Below are 16,795 nucleotides of genomic sequence, written 5' to 3' on the forward strand. Positions count from 1 at the left end.
CGTTGGTGGATTTCAGCTTGAGATGGTAGAGGATCCAGTTGGTGGGGAAGTCAGCCTCCTTGAAGTTGACCGACTTGGGATGGATCTTGACCTGCCCATCCTGGCGAGTCATAATCTTAGCTGGCCTGCACAGGACAGACATAGAAACTCAAGTCTCCTGATATGCAAGTCATTCTAACAACAACTAAAGACTTTCTTTACATTTTTTGGGGGACAGCAGTAACCATAATAATGATTTGTTTATTATGTGCATATTTCATGTGATAATATTCAAATGCCCTTAAAAAGACTTTAACTGGATACAGTGAAATAGTGTCCGTTGAGAATACATCCAAAACTTAAACTAATAAAAGGCATCAACAAAACCTTGGTATTATTAAAGTAAAATTCATTCATTTACAACTGAAAGACTGGAGAACAAAAATAACCACTGCGAAGATCTCTGGACAGACAACGGAGACCGAGGCTACATCCGTATCTGTTGAAGAGAGCTAGGTTTAGGTCTTTGCTGCATTCAAAACATGCAGAGACATGCTGGCACAAGAGGCAGTCATAGCCCTGGAAACCCATGTCGAAGACACAGACGCTTGTATGTGGACATGGGCAGAAACACAAACAAGCAGGTGAATTAACCCCTGGAGGCTTTTTACCTGTGTCTTCCATCTCGCCTGTTGAATGAGTTCTTCTTCACCTGGGCCACATTCGGATACAGACCTGAACACAGTATAGCCTTGACTAGCTGCCTGTTGTCTGCATGAGAAAAACAATAAATAAAAACAACCTTCGAGGAGCTGACTATAAAACTGGGTTGGGGGTAATTCCTCAGAGCCGCCTGGATTTACAGAATAGTCAACAGAATGAGTTTCATTATGATGTGAACTTGCGAAAAGGCCGTATCTGGCTTTGGGTGTCGCTTCCATGATCACAAATTTCTCATTGTTTCAATTCTGTACGTCTTCGTCTTGCAGTGATTAGTTTTCAATTCTTGTCCTCAACAGAAACGCCGTAACTGTCATACTTTAGCACCGTGCAAATGAGTCCACAACGTCTGAATTTGATGGTAGACTGAACACTCACACAACCTCAGGGATTCGACTTCAATGCTGAGAAAATCTCCCCAATGGCTCACCTGAGTTCTTGTTGGCTTCCTCCTGTTTGCAGGATTTCCCAGCTACGAAGCCTATGGATGCCAGCAGCTCACAGAACTGGGTCTTCATGTTGCCCAGCATCTAGTCCAAGATTGGGGAGAAAATAGAGAAAGAATATCTTTATTAAATCTGGAAAACTTCCTTCCATCATGAAATTTCCCGGCTGTCCTAAGGCAGTAAGGTTTGTCAAATTCTAAGTCCATGTGCACTGCTGGTGGAAGATGTAAATCTGAAGGGTCAGCCATTTGACAAACTATTTCATTAGATTTCTTGCACACCTGTGTCACGTTTTGTCCAAGACCTCATACCTCTAATCTTACATTTCTATGCACTTGGACACTCGAAATAGGATTCAACTTCAACACAGACTTGAAGGGAAAAAAGTTCATGAGGTTGCTGTGGTGGGACTTGAACCCAAGACTCCTTCCTTACAATTCCTGTTTTGGTAGAGCTGGAGAATCAAGCTGCATCTCTGAGGAAGCAGCTCCTAATACCTTGAGGGTGGTAATAGACATGAAGTTACTCCAGCAGTAATCGCTCTCAGCATGTCGTCCACTGTTTCGGGCCTCTTCCCAGCCTGCCACAGCATTGACCAGCATGAGGTGGTCGCTGAACGTGTCCTCCGAAATGCGCTTACGCTGGGCGTCGGCCATCTCCTCCTTGCCCTGCAACAAATCGTCAAATTTCACTCCTGGCTCACTACCTAAAAGCAACCTAGCTTCATTTCTTTCTCATTCTTATGCCCATCTTTCATGAAGAAAGAGGAACAATTCAGCAGTCTTTCAAATCTTTTTCAAACCAAACAGATTATAGTCAATCAAAATAGAAAACCTTGTTGGGCCAGATTTTGAAAGATTAACCACTGCACTACAGTAGGGCTGTGAAGAGAAACTTGATACCAAAACCTGAGAGAGAGAAAAATGATTGGACATGGAAGGGGGAAGTCTCAGAACACATCACAGCTATTAAAAGAGACGGTTGCCAACTAGGCTTAGAGCTGAAGGTATTAAGGTAAAGGCACTTTGTAATCATTGGTACGATGGAAAGCACTATATAAGCATTACCGTCACTATCAAATTATTACAAATTATTAATTATTCGCTCTTGAATATAAGGCAGACTCCGAGCCAAAGCAGATTTGGAGTCAGAATGGCAGTGATGCTGTGATGTGCAACATGTGGAGAGCAGAAAGATCTCACCAGCGGAATGACAAAGGGATCCTTGAAGCTAAGGCTGGCGGCGATGGTTAGGATGGGGTCCAGGCAGCAGAACATGGCACCAAAGAGAATCATGCGGCCGATGGATGGGGGGACAGGGAGCCGGGCAAGGTGGTAACCCAGCGGGGTGAGTTCCTCATTCTCATCCAAAGCATTCTGGGAGAAAAAAGAGAGAATATAACTTTAAAACTAAAACCACATGACATTAAACCGAAAACACTGGATCATGCGACGTGGTCAGACCATCACAAGACGAGGCACAAGATCAGTCACGGAGTCAACCACGGGTATCAGAACGAATAATGACTCAGGAATGATATTGCCACAGTTGAGCTTAACACCTTGTTACTTGAATTTAAAATGGAGGGTCTTGCATTCCTCTCACGGTGGTCTTGTGGGGTCTAGTGACCACCCAACAAGATCTTGACAACAACAATGCCCTGAAAATCAAAAAGTGACCAATCAGAAAACACCAGATGCGGTTATAGTGAGACTGACCATCCGTGTTAGGCTTTCCAATGCCAGGTCCACTGCCCCGGGGTCAGGCTGCTGTAGGGCCTTCTCAATGAAGCCGTGGACGCTACCAAGCTTCAGTGACTGTAGAGACAAAAAAAAATCCCACGATGTCAGTGTGTGATCATGTTACTTGCAAACTGTAGCAACATTATTTTGTACATATAAACAGAGTGTGAGGTCATCAGTACATGGACAATCACCACGTTTGCCCACCTTGATTTGCAGGCAGAGTTCGTCCAGTGGCGTCCGCAGCATCTCTGGCAGCTGGTAGTCTGCCAGCATGGCTGCCTTCAGCTGGCTATATAGATGATAGCATTCGCCAGGTTGCACTCTGGAGATTTTGATCAAATGCACATTAGCTGTAATACACTCCCAACACCCGCAGCTCCATACCCACCTGTTCAAGCTACATTTGAAGGTTTTTTGCTCCCAAAATAAACAGACTTTTTAATGACCTACCACAGCTGTTATCTGTTATCTACTCATTCAAGCATTCTAAATATTCAATTCACATTCTGAAGGGACAAAACAATATTTTTTACAGACAAAAACTTGTAGAGATGGACTTCGCTATTTGAGTACAAGTGATTTGTTTTCTGGTAATAAGATCACAATATGTGCACATCTTATTCACGAGTGTCTACCCACTCTCCTTTCTTGCCATTTTTATGCTTATAAGTGGAGCTGCAGACAAAAAATGTGCATATATGAATAGATAATCAATACATTTGTATATATGAATAGCTAATGATATGTCTGCATACCTGCCAGCTCTCCCCCTTCTCTGACGGGCCGATGCTACACTGATCCACTCCGGCTTCAAGGTGCTGAGGTTGTTTTCCACGTCAAAGTTCCGCTCCTTGACGCGGCCCAGGTTGACGACGTACACCACGTCGTCAATGGTTATGCTCGTCTCGGCAATGTTGGTTGCTATGACGATCTTGCGGACGCCCGGCGGGGGTCGCTCAAATACCTGTATCGTAGTTTGTGAAAAGTTCAAGTAAGACTCATTGAGGTTCAACCGAAACTTATCCAAAAGACCAAAAGTGAATCTCACTGAATTTGCCCAAGAAACCTGGCTTTTTATACAAATTTTACCGTAGAGTATTCTACAGACATTTAAATAAAGCCAGAAATGTGTTGAAAACACCTCCTGCAACTGGCAACCAAAACATGATCTACAAAATAAGCGACAAGTTACAAGGAATCCTTTGTTACTTGCTCTTCAAAGAAGCACAATTCTCTCTGTTTTAACAGCTAGGCTACTTATATTACAATTTGCTCTAGATTTCAAAGACGCTGTACCAGTCAAAACCAACAGCGTTTGTCAATGATTCTGGCTGCATCCGAATCTCTTATCTAGAGCTAGGTCTAGGTCTTCACTCCATTAGAAATGCCTGGAGATGCGTAGACAATAGACCTAGCCGTAGCTCCGGAAGCCCGTTTCGGTCACGGCCTCTGTTTCTTTGTTTATCAACTTCATTCTAATCCCATAACTAATAACTGCTGTTATGAGCTGCATGAAAAAATGAGAACCGATTTGATACAAATTCACTCCAGACCTGAAGTTTGAGAGGCGTGGTAAAAACAAAAAATAACACCAACATTAGACAAGACCATCGAGTCGTGTTTGGGGAGCTGAAATGCTGTGCGTCCAACTTAATATCAGACCTGTCTTTGGTTGACTGTGGGCATCATGGAGTGCAGGGGAATGATGCGGAAGTTGTTGTTCCGGAACATCTGCTGCTGGGTCAGGAGGTCGTTCACTTTGGAGATCTGCTCCCAGCCTGGGAGGAAGACCAGAAGGGCGCCCTCCTAAAAAGAGAAGAATTTAGACGCAAAAGCAAATCATATCCAACGTTACTAAATTGGGAAAACCTATCTAACAGATTAATCATTTTTAAAACGATTGGAATTCTTTTCAGATCAGCATATTCAAGATGTCTCAAGGTGTGAACCTAATATCATGTCTCAACAGTTTGCAGAAAAGTTGTATTCACCTAACAAGAAAATCATGCAGCTGCTTATTGACGTACTCTATGAAGGCATGGAGTTCATTGGATTAGATTGCTTTGAAATGAACTGGATTGGGACGGGTTGGGTGGAGTTGGGTTTGGCCGGGCTGGGTAGGGTTGGGCTGGATTTGGTTGGATTAGGTTGGGTTGGGCCTGGTTGGATTGGGCTGGGCTGGGTTTGCTTTGGTTGGGTAGGGCTGGGCTGGGTTTGATTGGGCTGGGCTTGGCTGGGTTGGGTTGGGCTGGTATTGGTTGAGTTTAGTTGGGTTAAGTTGAGTTGGGCTGGGTATAGGTTGGGCTGGGTATGGGCTTGGCTGGGATTGGCTGGGTTGAGTTGGCTGGATTGGGCTGGGTTCAGACCATGGGCTGTCTGGGTGGACACACAGTGTGAACTTTGCTGGTAACAATAATGAATAAAATTACTGGCCACTCGTACCAACAAGATCAATGAAATACTGGGAAATCCTTATGAACTGACCGGTTTGTTGAGGCAGATGTAACGAATGACAGAAGAAACCATCTCCAGATCCATATTCTCATGGTCCATGTTTTCGAGATGATACACCACCTCTTCAGGATATCTACCAGAATACACCAAAACAACCTCAACAGTCGGGTAGAAAATATACAGGAGACCAATAACAAGAGACCAGATGGGTGATGGTGGAAAACCTCGTACTTAGAATGTGTTTCTTGAAGTCAGGAGATTGCTATCTTTGCTTGCTGGTTTATGAATATTCATGTTTCCTCCTTCTCTAATAATAAGCACATTCTACAAATACAAAGAGTTGCTAATGCAGTGCTAACACAGTGTTCAATGCAATGACTTTACTTAATACATGAACTAGTGAGATTACATAAAAAAACAGAAAATGGCAACCATAAAAAAACAGAAACTGGCAACAAAGGGAGGTCTTAGGTTCTCCTGCCTTCCACTCTGAGGATGTATTTTATATCTGATACACCCACTGACTTGCATACTATGTACCTAACTTACAACTGAATGTGCACAAAACGGTGCTTGTCTTGTGTATTAGGGAAGACCACCGTGATGAAAGTGACATCCACAACACCAAATGTATGCTTTGCATATTGTTTGGGTGTGCCCCTGTGGGATTGTTGGTTTGAGCAACCATCTGTGCGGATTACTTTTGTCGCATTTTGGCAATGTAACCGCTGAACCTCTCCTTGAATTCTTCCTCTTTCTTCAGCTCCTCCCGGAAGCGCTTTCCGAATCCAAACTTCAGCCAGATTGGCTCGTGTTTCCTGTGCTGCTCTGGAGGAGTGTATCTGTTCCAAGAATGAACAACGATAAGTTTTTCAAAAAGAGATAGAAATAGGAAGTCTGTCATATAGAAGGAGAAGGTGTTTGACAAAATGCAACTGGTTTCTGAAGACACACGTCGGGATGTTGTACACGGTACATTCAAAGTTGTTTTAAAAAAATGGGTTGGTAAGCTGATCTTGATAAATTTTCACCTGTACTTTCATTTCTTCTCAATGTTTTACAGTATACTATGTGCTTTCATGTTCACATTTGCACCAAGTATGAACCGTCCACCAAAACTAATACATGTCTGTATCCTGGAATGTTAAAACAGCCCAACTCTTAGTGTAAAAATGTTTTGATGTCTCCATTTATTTTAGGTACACAGATGAGGTCACTCGTGTACCACGCTGACAGATTTCAGAGTCTGTGATTGCCTTACTTGGTCATCTGAAGAACGTCCTCCAGCCAGTACTCCTCCACGGGGAAGGTGAAACCAGGAATGTTGGCCATCGGGCAACCGTCAAAGTAGGTCGAAAATAGTTCAGCATTGAGGGTCGCACTCATCAAGATTAACTTGAGTGTCGGTCTGAAAACGAGAAAACATTAGGTTATCGACCACGATCACTGGGCCGACAGGATTCCTGCATCCAGGAACTGCTACAAGCTCGATGATCAGGGGTATCGTAAAATCACGTGAAGTGGCTTGATCCTCATCAAAAAAACATATCTTCACCCAATTTATCACTGTAACTCAATTCAAGTCTTTTCACGAGACAGGCAAAGGTTGAAATATTCAAATTACATCCTGTTTTTCCCTTTCGTCCACTGTCACAGACAACAATATTTACTGTTGCATCAGACTTGAAGCAACTGGCCAACACTGCCAAACTCAGTGGTAAAGTGCCATAGATCTGTGCAAGTATCAAACAGGAGGTCTTCTCTTTTTTTTGTTTCTACAATCTCTTCCTCAACCATCCTCTCTGTACCTTTTGGGAAGAATATCCTTGAGAATGACCAGCAGGAAGTCAGAGATGATGTCTCTCTCATGAACCTCGTCCAGAACAACGTGGCTTACGCTTTGCAGAAGTCTGTCCCAAACAGATGTATTTAAATTAACATTCTATTCAACGTACACAAAATACAGATGCCTCTTGTCAAAAAACAAGAGAAACGGAAGACTGTGGCTTTCTAACTACAAGCAAACCTTGCCTCTGCAAGGCAAAACAACACAAGGTTTTGTTACATGAAAACAGCCATTACATCAAAAGAGATATGAGCTTTCATGTTTTTCCAGTCAAGTAACTTACCGGTCTGATTCCAGCCACTTCAGCAAGATACCATTGGTGCAGTAGAGGATGCAGCCCTGTTGCCGTGGGAACCGTGCCTCCAGTCTAATCTGGTACCCCGTGCTGTTGCCATTGCCGCATGCCTCACCTCTCTCACACGCCACCCTCTCAGCCACCTGACAAACCAGTAACCAGGACTTGAACATATGTTTTTGGTTCCTTTTGTGGACTCAATTGGAGATGCACACAGGTTTTTTTTTTAACAACTTTGCCTTCAAGACGCTATTGGGGGTGATACTAATGCACTTTTTCCATTAGTTGGTCAATGGACACTCATTCAACGTATATATTGAGGGGCATGTAATAAAGGAATCTGTGTTACTGGGCTGGAGAGGGCATCACTTAAAACCACAAACCAAGAAGCAGCGCTTTATAGAACTTCTTCATATTTTGTGCTTGAAGCTGCCAGCAACATCAAATTGCTGGTAAAAAGCACAACGGAAATTAATGTGAGGATTAAAACCACAATTCATATATGCAATATACAAATTATAACCAGCAATAGACTCTTTGAATTCAAGAGCATCTGACGAAACACAAGTCAAATAATTCCAATGTTATTACAATTTCTCTCACAAGTAAAAATCTTGACATTGCACAGAACACGCCTGAGCATTTCACTGACCGATATGGCTGAGATTCTACGGGGCTGAGTACAGATGACGCGGCAGGTCGACCCCTGACCTTGCTGGATATGGTGGTCTAGGATAAACTGGGGCACCTGGGTGGTCTTGCCGCAGCCTGTCTCTCCGCTGATGACCACCACCTGGTTCTCGCTGATCAAACGCAGAAGCTCCTTGATGAAAAACGGCATGAAAGAGCATGGTCGGGGAAGAGTGGAAATTTGCACAAGATGCATCTCAAGGTTTACCTTGAGATTTTAAAAGGCACCTCGGGGTAAAACATAGAGTTACGCCTGGTTTAAGTTTGCATCCTTCTTGCAAAAAGAACCCAGGTTAAAAAAAAAATTGTGTGGAGGTAATTTTTTGGAGGGATTCCTGACTCCAGATCTTTCAGTCTTTGCCAAAGTGAGTATTAATCTTAAGCGGAAGTTCAGCATCTCCAAATATGTACCAAGCAGTCAGGGATCATCTCAGAAAGTCATGGTAAAAACAAGGTCAGCTTTTCTACAAACGTGAGAAGAGGTAAACAAATCTCTCCCAGAGGACACAGCATTTTTAAATACAGATACTGAAGACTAGGTGGAACCACCAACCTAGTCTGGATAGCTCAGCTAGTGGAGAACTTTCGTGGTGCTCAAAGGATCAAAAGTTCAAATCCCACTCCAACCAATTTCCTTGTCCATCTGTATAACTACAGTTTGGATAGGATTCATGAAAAAAATGCACAACCGATATCCCCTGATGCCTATGCTTGAGAACAAATGCCTTTGACTCTAAAGAACACCTTCAAAACCTGCTGATGTAAGACGTCAACGTTTTAACGAGCAACATTTAGTGGCCTTCACTTACATGTCTCATATTGTAGGATGGCAGCTTCTTGCGGAACTCCTGCATGTCTCTGTATTGCCGGTTGTTGGCCAACTTAGTCTCCAGCTCCAGCCGTAGTCTATCGTCCAGGCCAGCATCTCGGGTTAGCACGTGGCTGTAGAATGAGTGGAACTGCTCCTCTTGCGGATTTTTCCCTGGTAGAAACAAAGGAGACGGCCCCGAACTCACACATCTTCCCAAATGAAAGACTCATTCAATGCAACTTGCAGGAATGTTGTGACAAAAAAACAATGCATCTCTTCTTTTAATCAACATTGAGCCAATTCGGTCTTTCATTTTGGAAAGGTCACTCGCAAACAATGCATCTGACGTCAAGCCAGCCGAAGCGTGTTCACTGCGTGAGTCAGCGTACGGACGTGCTGAAAGGGTGGGCCTCGCGTATGTATTAATGCTCTGGGATGACCTATACAACACATTTCATTTTGAGCGCACCTTCTGCACTGGCTCATCGCCGTGCTAGACCCGAAGAGGAAAGTGACCTCTGGAAAGGCCAGCATCCATGAAAGCAATAAAACCATCAAACCGTCAGGAAACCACCTGTGTGTTGGATAAAGGCCCATGGCATTCATCCATCAAACACAGGGTTATCAAGTGCCACTACTTCATCCACAGGTTACCTTGCAAACTTATTCAACTGACAACCTGCATGTACATGTACTGTGGGTTGCAGTGATTTGTGACAAAGTCGTTCCCTACATAGTGTACGACCCTTCTGCCTTTGACACGACTTGACATGGCTTTAATACTGGAATCAATTTACTATAATTCAAGATTTGATTCACTGATCTTTGCTGTATGCAGCTGTTGACCTCGACAACAACTTACTGGGGGTAACTTCCATGTTTTCAAATTGTTCTTCGTCATCAGATCCCTGGTTTCTCACATCGTCCAACAACTTGCAGATGTGCCGCTCATGCTCGGGCTGCATACCTATGACGGGCCTCTGGGAAATTAAAGTGGTAATTATAGTGGGACAAGTTGGGTAGGCGCAGGTGGTTGCTTTGTCCTCCTTTCACCGGTACTCGGCGACTTGGGTTCAAATCCCAGATCAGCGCGTGGATGGGGTTTTACACAGAATAGTGGGTTCCCCCCACCTCTAAAACTGAATATCTCTTTAGTGTCTTCTTACCCAAGGCCACTACAGAGCAAGTCATTGAGCAATGACAATGCTATGCCAATAAGCGTTAAGTTTGAAATGTTAACAATGTGGACACTTACAATGGAAATCTGGCAACTAGATTTCACCACTAGAAATCTGGGAAAGAATTAGATGTACGGATGCCACTTGACTTCCTGTGCACAAACCCTATGAGACTGGTCTGAAAAATTCTAAGTGTTTTCTGTATGAATACCTTAACATTTTCTCTGCTGAATTTGACTCTCAGGACATGTTGTTATTTTCAGATGGCTGATAGGTCACTGCACGGAAAAAAATTAGTGGCATCTGCATAGGCAGGGTTTTTCAAAAAAGGGAACTCCAACTTTAAGGGCTTGATATAGCTATATGGCATCTCACACAGCATTTTGGGGGCCACCACAATAAAATTGAAGATAAGAGCTTTCAAATGACACCTTTCATGCCTAATCATGTTATTGCATAAGTGAATACCAATGGATTGAAATCACGGCACCAAAACAGCACTGGCTAACTTATTGAGCCTTGTCGCGTTTTACTAGTCTTGACCAACTGCCACACCTTAATTGTGAATAATGTCTTGACTGGTTTTGCAATGGGGTTAATTCAAAAGGACTCGCATGTCCATTCTGGCCATCAAACAAGCTTGGTATCACGATGGTGCAGCTACATGCAAGCCCACCGGACGCTTTTCGAGAAGCATTGCGAGACAGACACCCACCAGCAAAGAAAGCAATCTGGGCCAATGTTAAAAAGTATGAAACACATGGAACCAGCTTAAACAGGAACAGAGGTCACTCAGGACGGCTGTTGATGAATGTGCGCTAAATGAATTAATAATCTGTCATTAAAATTAATGCGAATTCGTGTTGATTTTGTTTCACATGAAAGTGAACCAACCACATTTTTGCACCCTAAATTCTTGGTGATGGTGCTCTATCATGCATTGCCCTGGACAACAAACCTTTGTGTCATTTTATTTTGATGATGTCTACTCTAAAGTGGTACCGTGATCCTTGCTGAAAGGTATATAGTATGGTCGTATTAACCCCCTTAAAGTTGGATTATCTTTTTTTAAAAACACCCTGTACAAATTCTTTCCAATGTCCAAAATCTGGGACAAACACAGAGTTTATGGCTCGTGAGCAATACTTAACGACCCTCTGAATGAAATGATTGTGGTTGTCAGTTACAAGCTTACATTTCTGGCTTCTTCGGCCGCTTTCTTTGCCCTCCCGCGAGCAGCATACCACATGCCGATCTGTCGTCCCCTCAGCCCCGGTGGTGGTCCGCCCATTTTACCCCCTCCACCGTGGCCTTGTCCCCACCCACTCCCTCCTTGTTCTCTATCTCTTCTGCTGGGTCCCGCTCGCCCGTCTTCCTGGCCTCCATCCCATCTGGCGCCCCGGTCTCGGCCTCTGTGGCTATTGAAGTAGCGTCCCCTGGCCTTGCTCATTTGATCGAAAGTCAGCCTGTTTAAGGTGAATCATTTTGACCAAAACAATGAATTTTAAACAAAACAAAATTAAGAACTCCTTACTCTTTGCATGACAGGTGATATGCTATGGTGCTCCATGACTTAGGGTTGCTGGAGTAACTCCATTCCTATAAATGTTCATGACACCAGGAAATAAACACACATTTTCCAGCAAGACTCATGTTACAAGGGGCTGGAGGCGCCTTGTTATTACTACTGGTGTTAAGATACCTTGCATGATCTGCTTTGCATAACCAATCCAGCTCCAGATGGAAGCAAATTTCAACGAGAGTAATACTACATCTGCTGTCAATGTCAAGGCTGGATATTCATGTCATATCTAAGCTCAAGGCCATCACAGGTACAGTCATGGCATGATAGTCCCTGAAAATAAGTGATCAATACGAGCGATTCACAATAGTGCGCCACCAAGAATTTGCAACACGCTGGCAAATCATAATGCACAAAATTTGTCGACCCTTTCCAAACGCGCATTGGGTCGACAAATTTCGCGCACTGTGATTGGCTAACGCATTGCAAACTCTTGGTGGCGCACTAATGTGAAACAAAATACACAGTCCCCTAATGTGGCCCAATTCGATGTTCACTTGACTTATCCTAAAGGCTTTTTGAACCTTTGTGGACAAGTTCAGTGTCAACAGGTCAAGAAATTGCATCTGAAATCAAAAAAACAGCATGTGGCACAGTTGAAAATATTTCAGAAAATCCAACATAAACATTTAAAGTAAAGGTTTCTTTAAATTTGATGAATTTAACTAAATCATTATTACCTCCACTAACATACACAATTACAAAACCATTTCGTATTCTTGAGTGTAGGCCTATGTTAAAAGACTTCAAAATGTTCTTTTTGCACTTCGGAAGAAAACTGGATCAAGATAAAATTTCATCTGAACTTTGCAGTGGGTGTGCATTATCGAGATTTATGAATAAAAAATAGGAGTTCGAGTAAATTTCACCTTTTGACATTTTGAGGTGAAAGTATATTGCGACACTAGAAGAAAAATTCAAAGTGTGCCAAGTTAGATCATGGGGGTAGGAGGCCGGGCCAGTCCCAACTACATAGTTGGGTTGGGACTAATGCTGTAGTTGGGGCGTGACATTCACCAGACCTGGCTATCTACATTAATTTAATAGGCCCAGACCGGCTGACCGGGATTTTTGATGCTAAATAATAAATTGCTATGGAGGAAATTTCACCCTGGAGGAATAAAAACACTGATTCAAAACACCCCATCAACAGCAAACCGAGGAAAATATTGTTTCTAGGTTAGACATGTTAGAAGAAGAAAGACTCACTTAATTCTATCTAGAGGGGAAAATGATCTGCGTCCGTTTCGGAGACCTCCGCAGAAAGTAAAACGTGCACTTGCAATCATGACATTGACACATGATGGGAAGGCTCATGAATTGAAGCCCCTGTCTTATTGGTATAGCGCCCTCATTCGTCAGCACAACACAGAGAAAATGGCGGAGCTTTGTGTTGGAACTACGCAAATGATCGCTGGTAATATACAATGTTAATCTCCTTTCAAAGTTGAAGTAATTCAGGCAGATGTCGTTATGTTAATTTACAGATATCTGTTCCGCACCATTTTCGTTTCGGATGAGTTCTGCTCATATCTATTTCACAAATTTTTCAACATCTTTTGGTGGTGTGCCCTTTCAACTCGGCATGATTGTATTTATGCGCAGTCGGTCATGTCATCGTCATGCATGGTATAGGCCCTACTACTGTTTTTTCCATCAGGACCAACTATGGTAAACCTTTACTGGAAAGAGTTCCATACCCGGTACCATACATCGCCGCACAAACCCTTGGAGACTGGTTGTAAAAATTTCAAGCGTTTTCTAAAGTTCAATATATCCTCCATGTAGGCCTATTCCCTGCCAAATTTACATGTGTGATGGCAGCTTACTGCAGAGGAAAAGTAGTGACATCCATGTGTAGAATTCTTCTCAGAAAAAAATGTTGCATCCTGAATCCACTTCAGCAGTTGTGTACAAAGTCTATGGGGAGTGAAGAGAATTTTCTAAGTATTTCCCAACAACCATGACAACATACGTAAATGTTTTTCAGTCCAGAATTCGTGTCTTTCCAGCATTTCTGTAATGACTGACTTTTATTGAGATGTTATGTGATGAGAAAAGTGGAGTCAGGGTACAACATTTTTTCCTTCTCTTTTATTTTTCAACTTCATTAGTCACAGGTGCATTACAGTTGAATAAAAATTCATCATGACATTGGGCAGGGACCCAGCATTCTTTTATATTCCCCAGATTTGTCACGAGTACCTTTTCATTAGAACTGGCATGATCTGGAAATTTTTTTTCAGGAAATTTGATATTGTAAAAAGCTGTCAGCCTGTTTTCTCACAGGTCAAATAATTTTGCGTGAATGTCTAAACATGGCAAAAGATACTTAAGTGTAAAGCTTAATGAAATGTTGTCATGAATAAGAGTTGATTTTTTTTATCTTAGATTCTGCTACTTCTGCATAATCTGTAGACCACAGACAACATTGTCAGCTTTGTCCAGAGTTGGGCACACATCAGGACTTTGAGTGCAAGACTTCTGTCACCGGCCATGGATTCATTCCTGTTGGCAGCCGGCATCCTCTACTTCCTGGCCATCTCCCTGTGCGGCATGAGCCTGGCCCCTGCCCCTGTGGGTGGTCTCCAATGTCCAGCGCTCGGACCTGAGCCTGGGCCTGCTGGTCCATTGCCAGCAGATCTATGGCCGGCCCTGGGACTGCCGCTACGCCGAGGGCCCGCTGGAGTGGCTCCTGGCCGCCGTACTGATCATGCTGGGTATTGTGGCGCTGGCCGTCGGCACGGGCATGATCATCTTCTCCGACAAGCGGCCCCGGCTGCGGCGCTACCCCAAGTACATGGGGCTGGCCGCCTGGACGCTCTTCTGCTTGGCCATCATGATGTTCCCGGCTGGCTTTGACCTCCCACTGATCGGTGGCAATCCCTACCTCCTGCCCAACAGCGTCAAGACTGGCATCTCCTATGGCCTGTTCTTCACGGGCATCATCTGCACGTTCTTTGGGTCAGCTTTGGCACTGGGAAAGATGTATTATGACATCATTGTTCTCCGATAAACTTTTTTTTTTCTTTTTCCTATGCCATATTATTCCATCAAAACTGTGACAAATCATGGACAATCCGGCACATTCATAATCTCACGTGATGCATGTACATAGTGTAAAATAGGCAGAGATAATATAAAACAGACAGCGCACATCAGTATTTTTAAGTGATGCACGTAATGGAGTAACAGTTACGCTGAATGGGCAAAATTTGTGTCAATTGTGAATTGTGGCATAAAGTCGTGTCTTGTTAAAGTATTGTGTATCGGTTTCGGGAACATATGTCATCCAATAACCAGGAACAAGCAGACCAACACTGTGGTGACATCACGCTTGTGAGCAGGTGGCAGTGGTAGGCGTGCTTCGCATGAAAAGTAAAAAAAATTGTACAGAAAAGATAAATTTTTTTTTTTGTGCGGTAACGTGACATTATGGTAGCACAACATGACTGGTGTATGAATAATCTTTGCCCAATCCTTATTTTACCACTAGCTTGCAATAACTGACGGTGTCTAGTGACTACATTCAAATGGTTGGACTTGCTGAATTTGCATATGTGACTGGGAAAGAGTTCTATATATGGAAAAAACTAATTTTCCCTTAAAATTAAAAATAGCCATCAAAAAGTTATAACGTCCTAAAAAGTGAAACTGCGCTAACACAATTCCAAAGCATTTACTTTGAAAAAGGGTTTTTTCAGCCAAGCTTCAAAGGTTTGTGCACAGGGCATCAAGCGTTGTCCTTATATGGAAATCTTTCCTATGATCATCCCAACAGTTACAATGGAACACAAATAGCACTTGTAGAATTGATAGGTTGGATTTACGTGTAACTGCCTCAGTCAAGGAAACTGATGTTTGGAAATCGCTCAAAGAGGAGACATTTTTAATATGTAAGAATCCGTTGTAAATTGAAGTGCTTTATATAAGGGACATTTGGTCAAAACTTCAGGCCAGGAGAGTGATGCATGTTGAAATGGGAGCAGTTTGAAAACATCGTTTCACATGCGACCACGTTTAGTACTGGAGAACAAAGCCATGTCTCCACAAGGATACAGATTTTGGAATGTGTGATCTGTGGAAGTGAGTCGTTACTCCTCAGTTCCCAGAGATAATTATTTGGAGTTATAGGCAGTGTCTCATCTACATTTAGCCACCAAATCCTCAGGACAGGCAAAACCAATTTTGGATAGCCATTTTTTTCCTGTACAAAATTTAGAAAGACTCCTTTTTGGTTTTGGTTTCAAACAATCTGTAACACAGGTCAACAACTCTTCACATTTCCTTCCCAAATATTGGGTACAGCAGAAATACAGCCTTAGAATAGCACTTAAGGGTGTTGGCTTAAACAATTTCACTGGGAGGGGATGGGCAGTTGTTAACATCGTCTAGGAAAGGACAGGTAGCTATTTCAGTCCTAGACGACAATGGTTAGAGGCCTTTGTATTATAATGTAAACCAATATGATCCCTCAACATCTGTCACTCGCATGCACTGTCGTCACTGATCAGGATACCAAACTGAGTGATGCCTCAAAATAAAGAGTTTCAGTTTGCTCTCTCCAATACTTGTTAAACAAAACTGGCCCTTGTTGTCATTTGACATATTTTCACGGAGCGGGTCCCACGTGGAAAAGGGCGACGTCACTCTGCATGCATTTTACCCTGGCCAAGAATGCACATCTTTCTGAACATAAACCTGCATGCAGACTTAAAAAAGCACTTCAAAATGCAGCCATACAAGATAGGTGGAGTGAAGTGGCTAAGCAGAACGAGTTAGAAAAATATGTTGACAAGTTTAACATCATGCGGGTCTGTATTTCTAGACTTCAGAGGACGAGTCTTGGTGGTACTCGGAGTTAAGTATTATTCACTGACTGTACCACACGGGAGAAAGGATTTGAATTTTATCTGAAATAAAAAGAGCAAACCCCGTCTCATGGTTAATGTAAAAGCTGCTGCCTCCGCTTGTGTCTTGTTCAAAGAATCTTGGTTGAGAATTCAAATCGGTGTACTGTAAATAAGGTCAAAATGGTGCCTGCCGGAA

At 43.0% G+C, this 16,795-nt stretch overlaps 1 protein-coding gene and 1 pseudogene across 2 annotated transcripts; one reads left to right on the plus strand and one right to left on the minus strand.

Annotated features, from left to right (window-relative positions):
* Positions 1-4: 4 nt before the first annotated feature.
* LOC110978487 (ATP-dependent DNA/RNA helicase DHX36-like) lies at positions 5-13,079 on the minus strand (the record flags this gene model as incomplete). The annotated part of the gene is made up of 19 exons (XM_087132394.1): positions 12,956-13,079; positions 11,360-11,630; positions 9,849-9,966; positions 8,985-9,157; positions 8,138-8,308; positions 7,474-7,628; positions 7,153-7,254; positions 6,606-6,752; positions 6,046-6,186; positions 5,375-5,477; positions 4,553-4,696; positions 3,646-3,854; positions 3,095-3,212; positions 2,864-2,962; positions 2,348-2,521; positions 1,643-1,813; positions 1,130-1,229; positions 651-750; positions 5-125 (listed from the first exon to the last, which is right to left on the minus strand). Coding segments are annotated over exons 1-19 (2,697 nt in total), but the record flags the coding sequence as incomplete, so codon positions are not given.
* A 321-nt stretch (positions 13,080-13,400) lies between these two features.
* Positions 13,401-16,702, plus strand: LOC147794965 (modulator of smoothened protein-like; annotated as a pseudogene). The gene is made up of 2 exons (XR_015424191.1): positions 13,401-13,417; positions 14,138-16,702. The product of XR_015424191.1 is annotated as a modulator of smoothened protein-like (transcript).
* Positions 16,703-16,795: the final 93 nt, after the last annotated feature.

Source organism: Acanthaster planci, unplaced genomic scaffold, assembly GCF_054643075.1.
Source record: "Acanthaster planci isolate LZ-2023a unplaced genomic scaffold, COTS_SCS Contig251, whole genome shotgun sequence".
Lineage (NCBI taxonomy): Eukaryota > Metazoa > Echinodermata > Asteroidea > Valvatida > Acanthasteridae > Acanthaster > Acanthaster planci.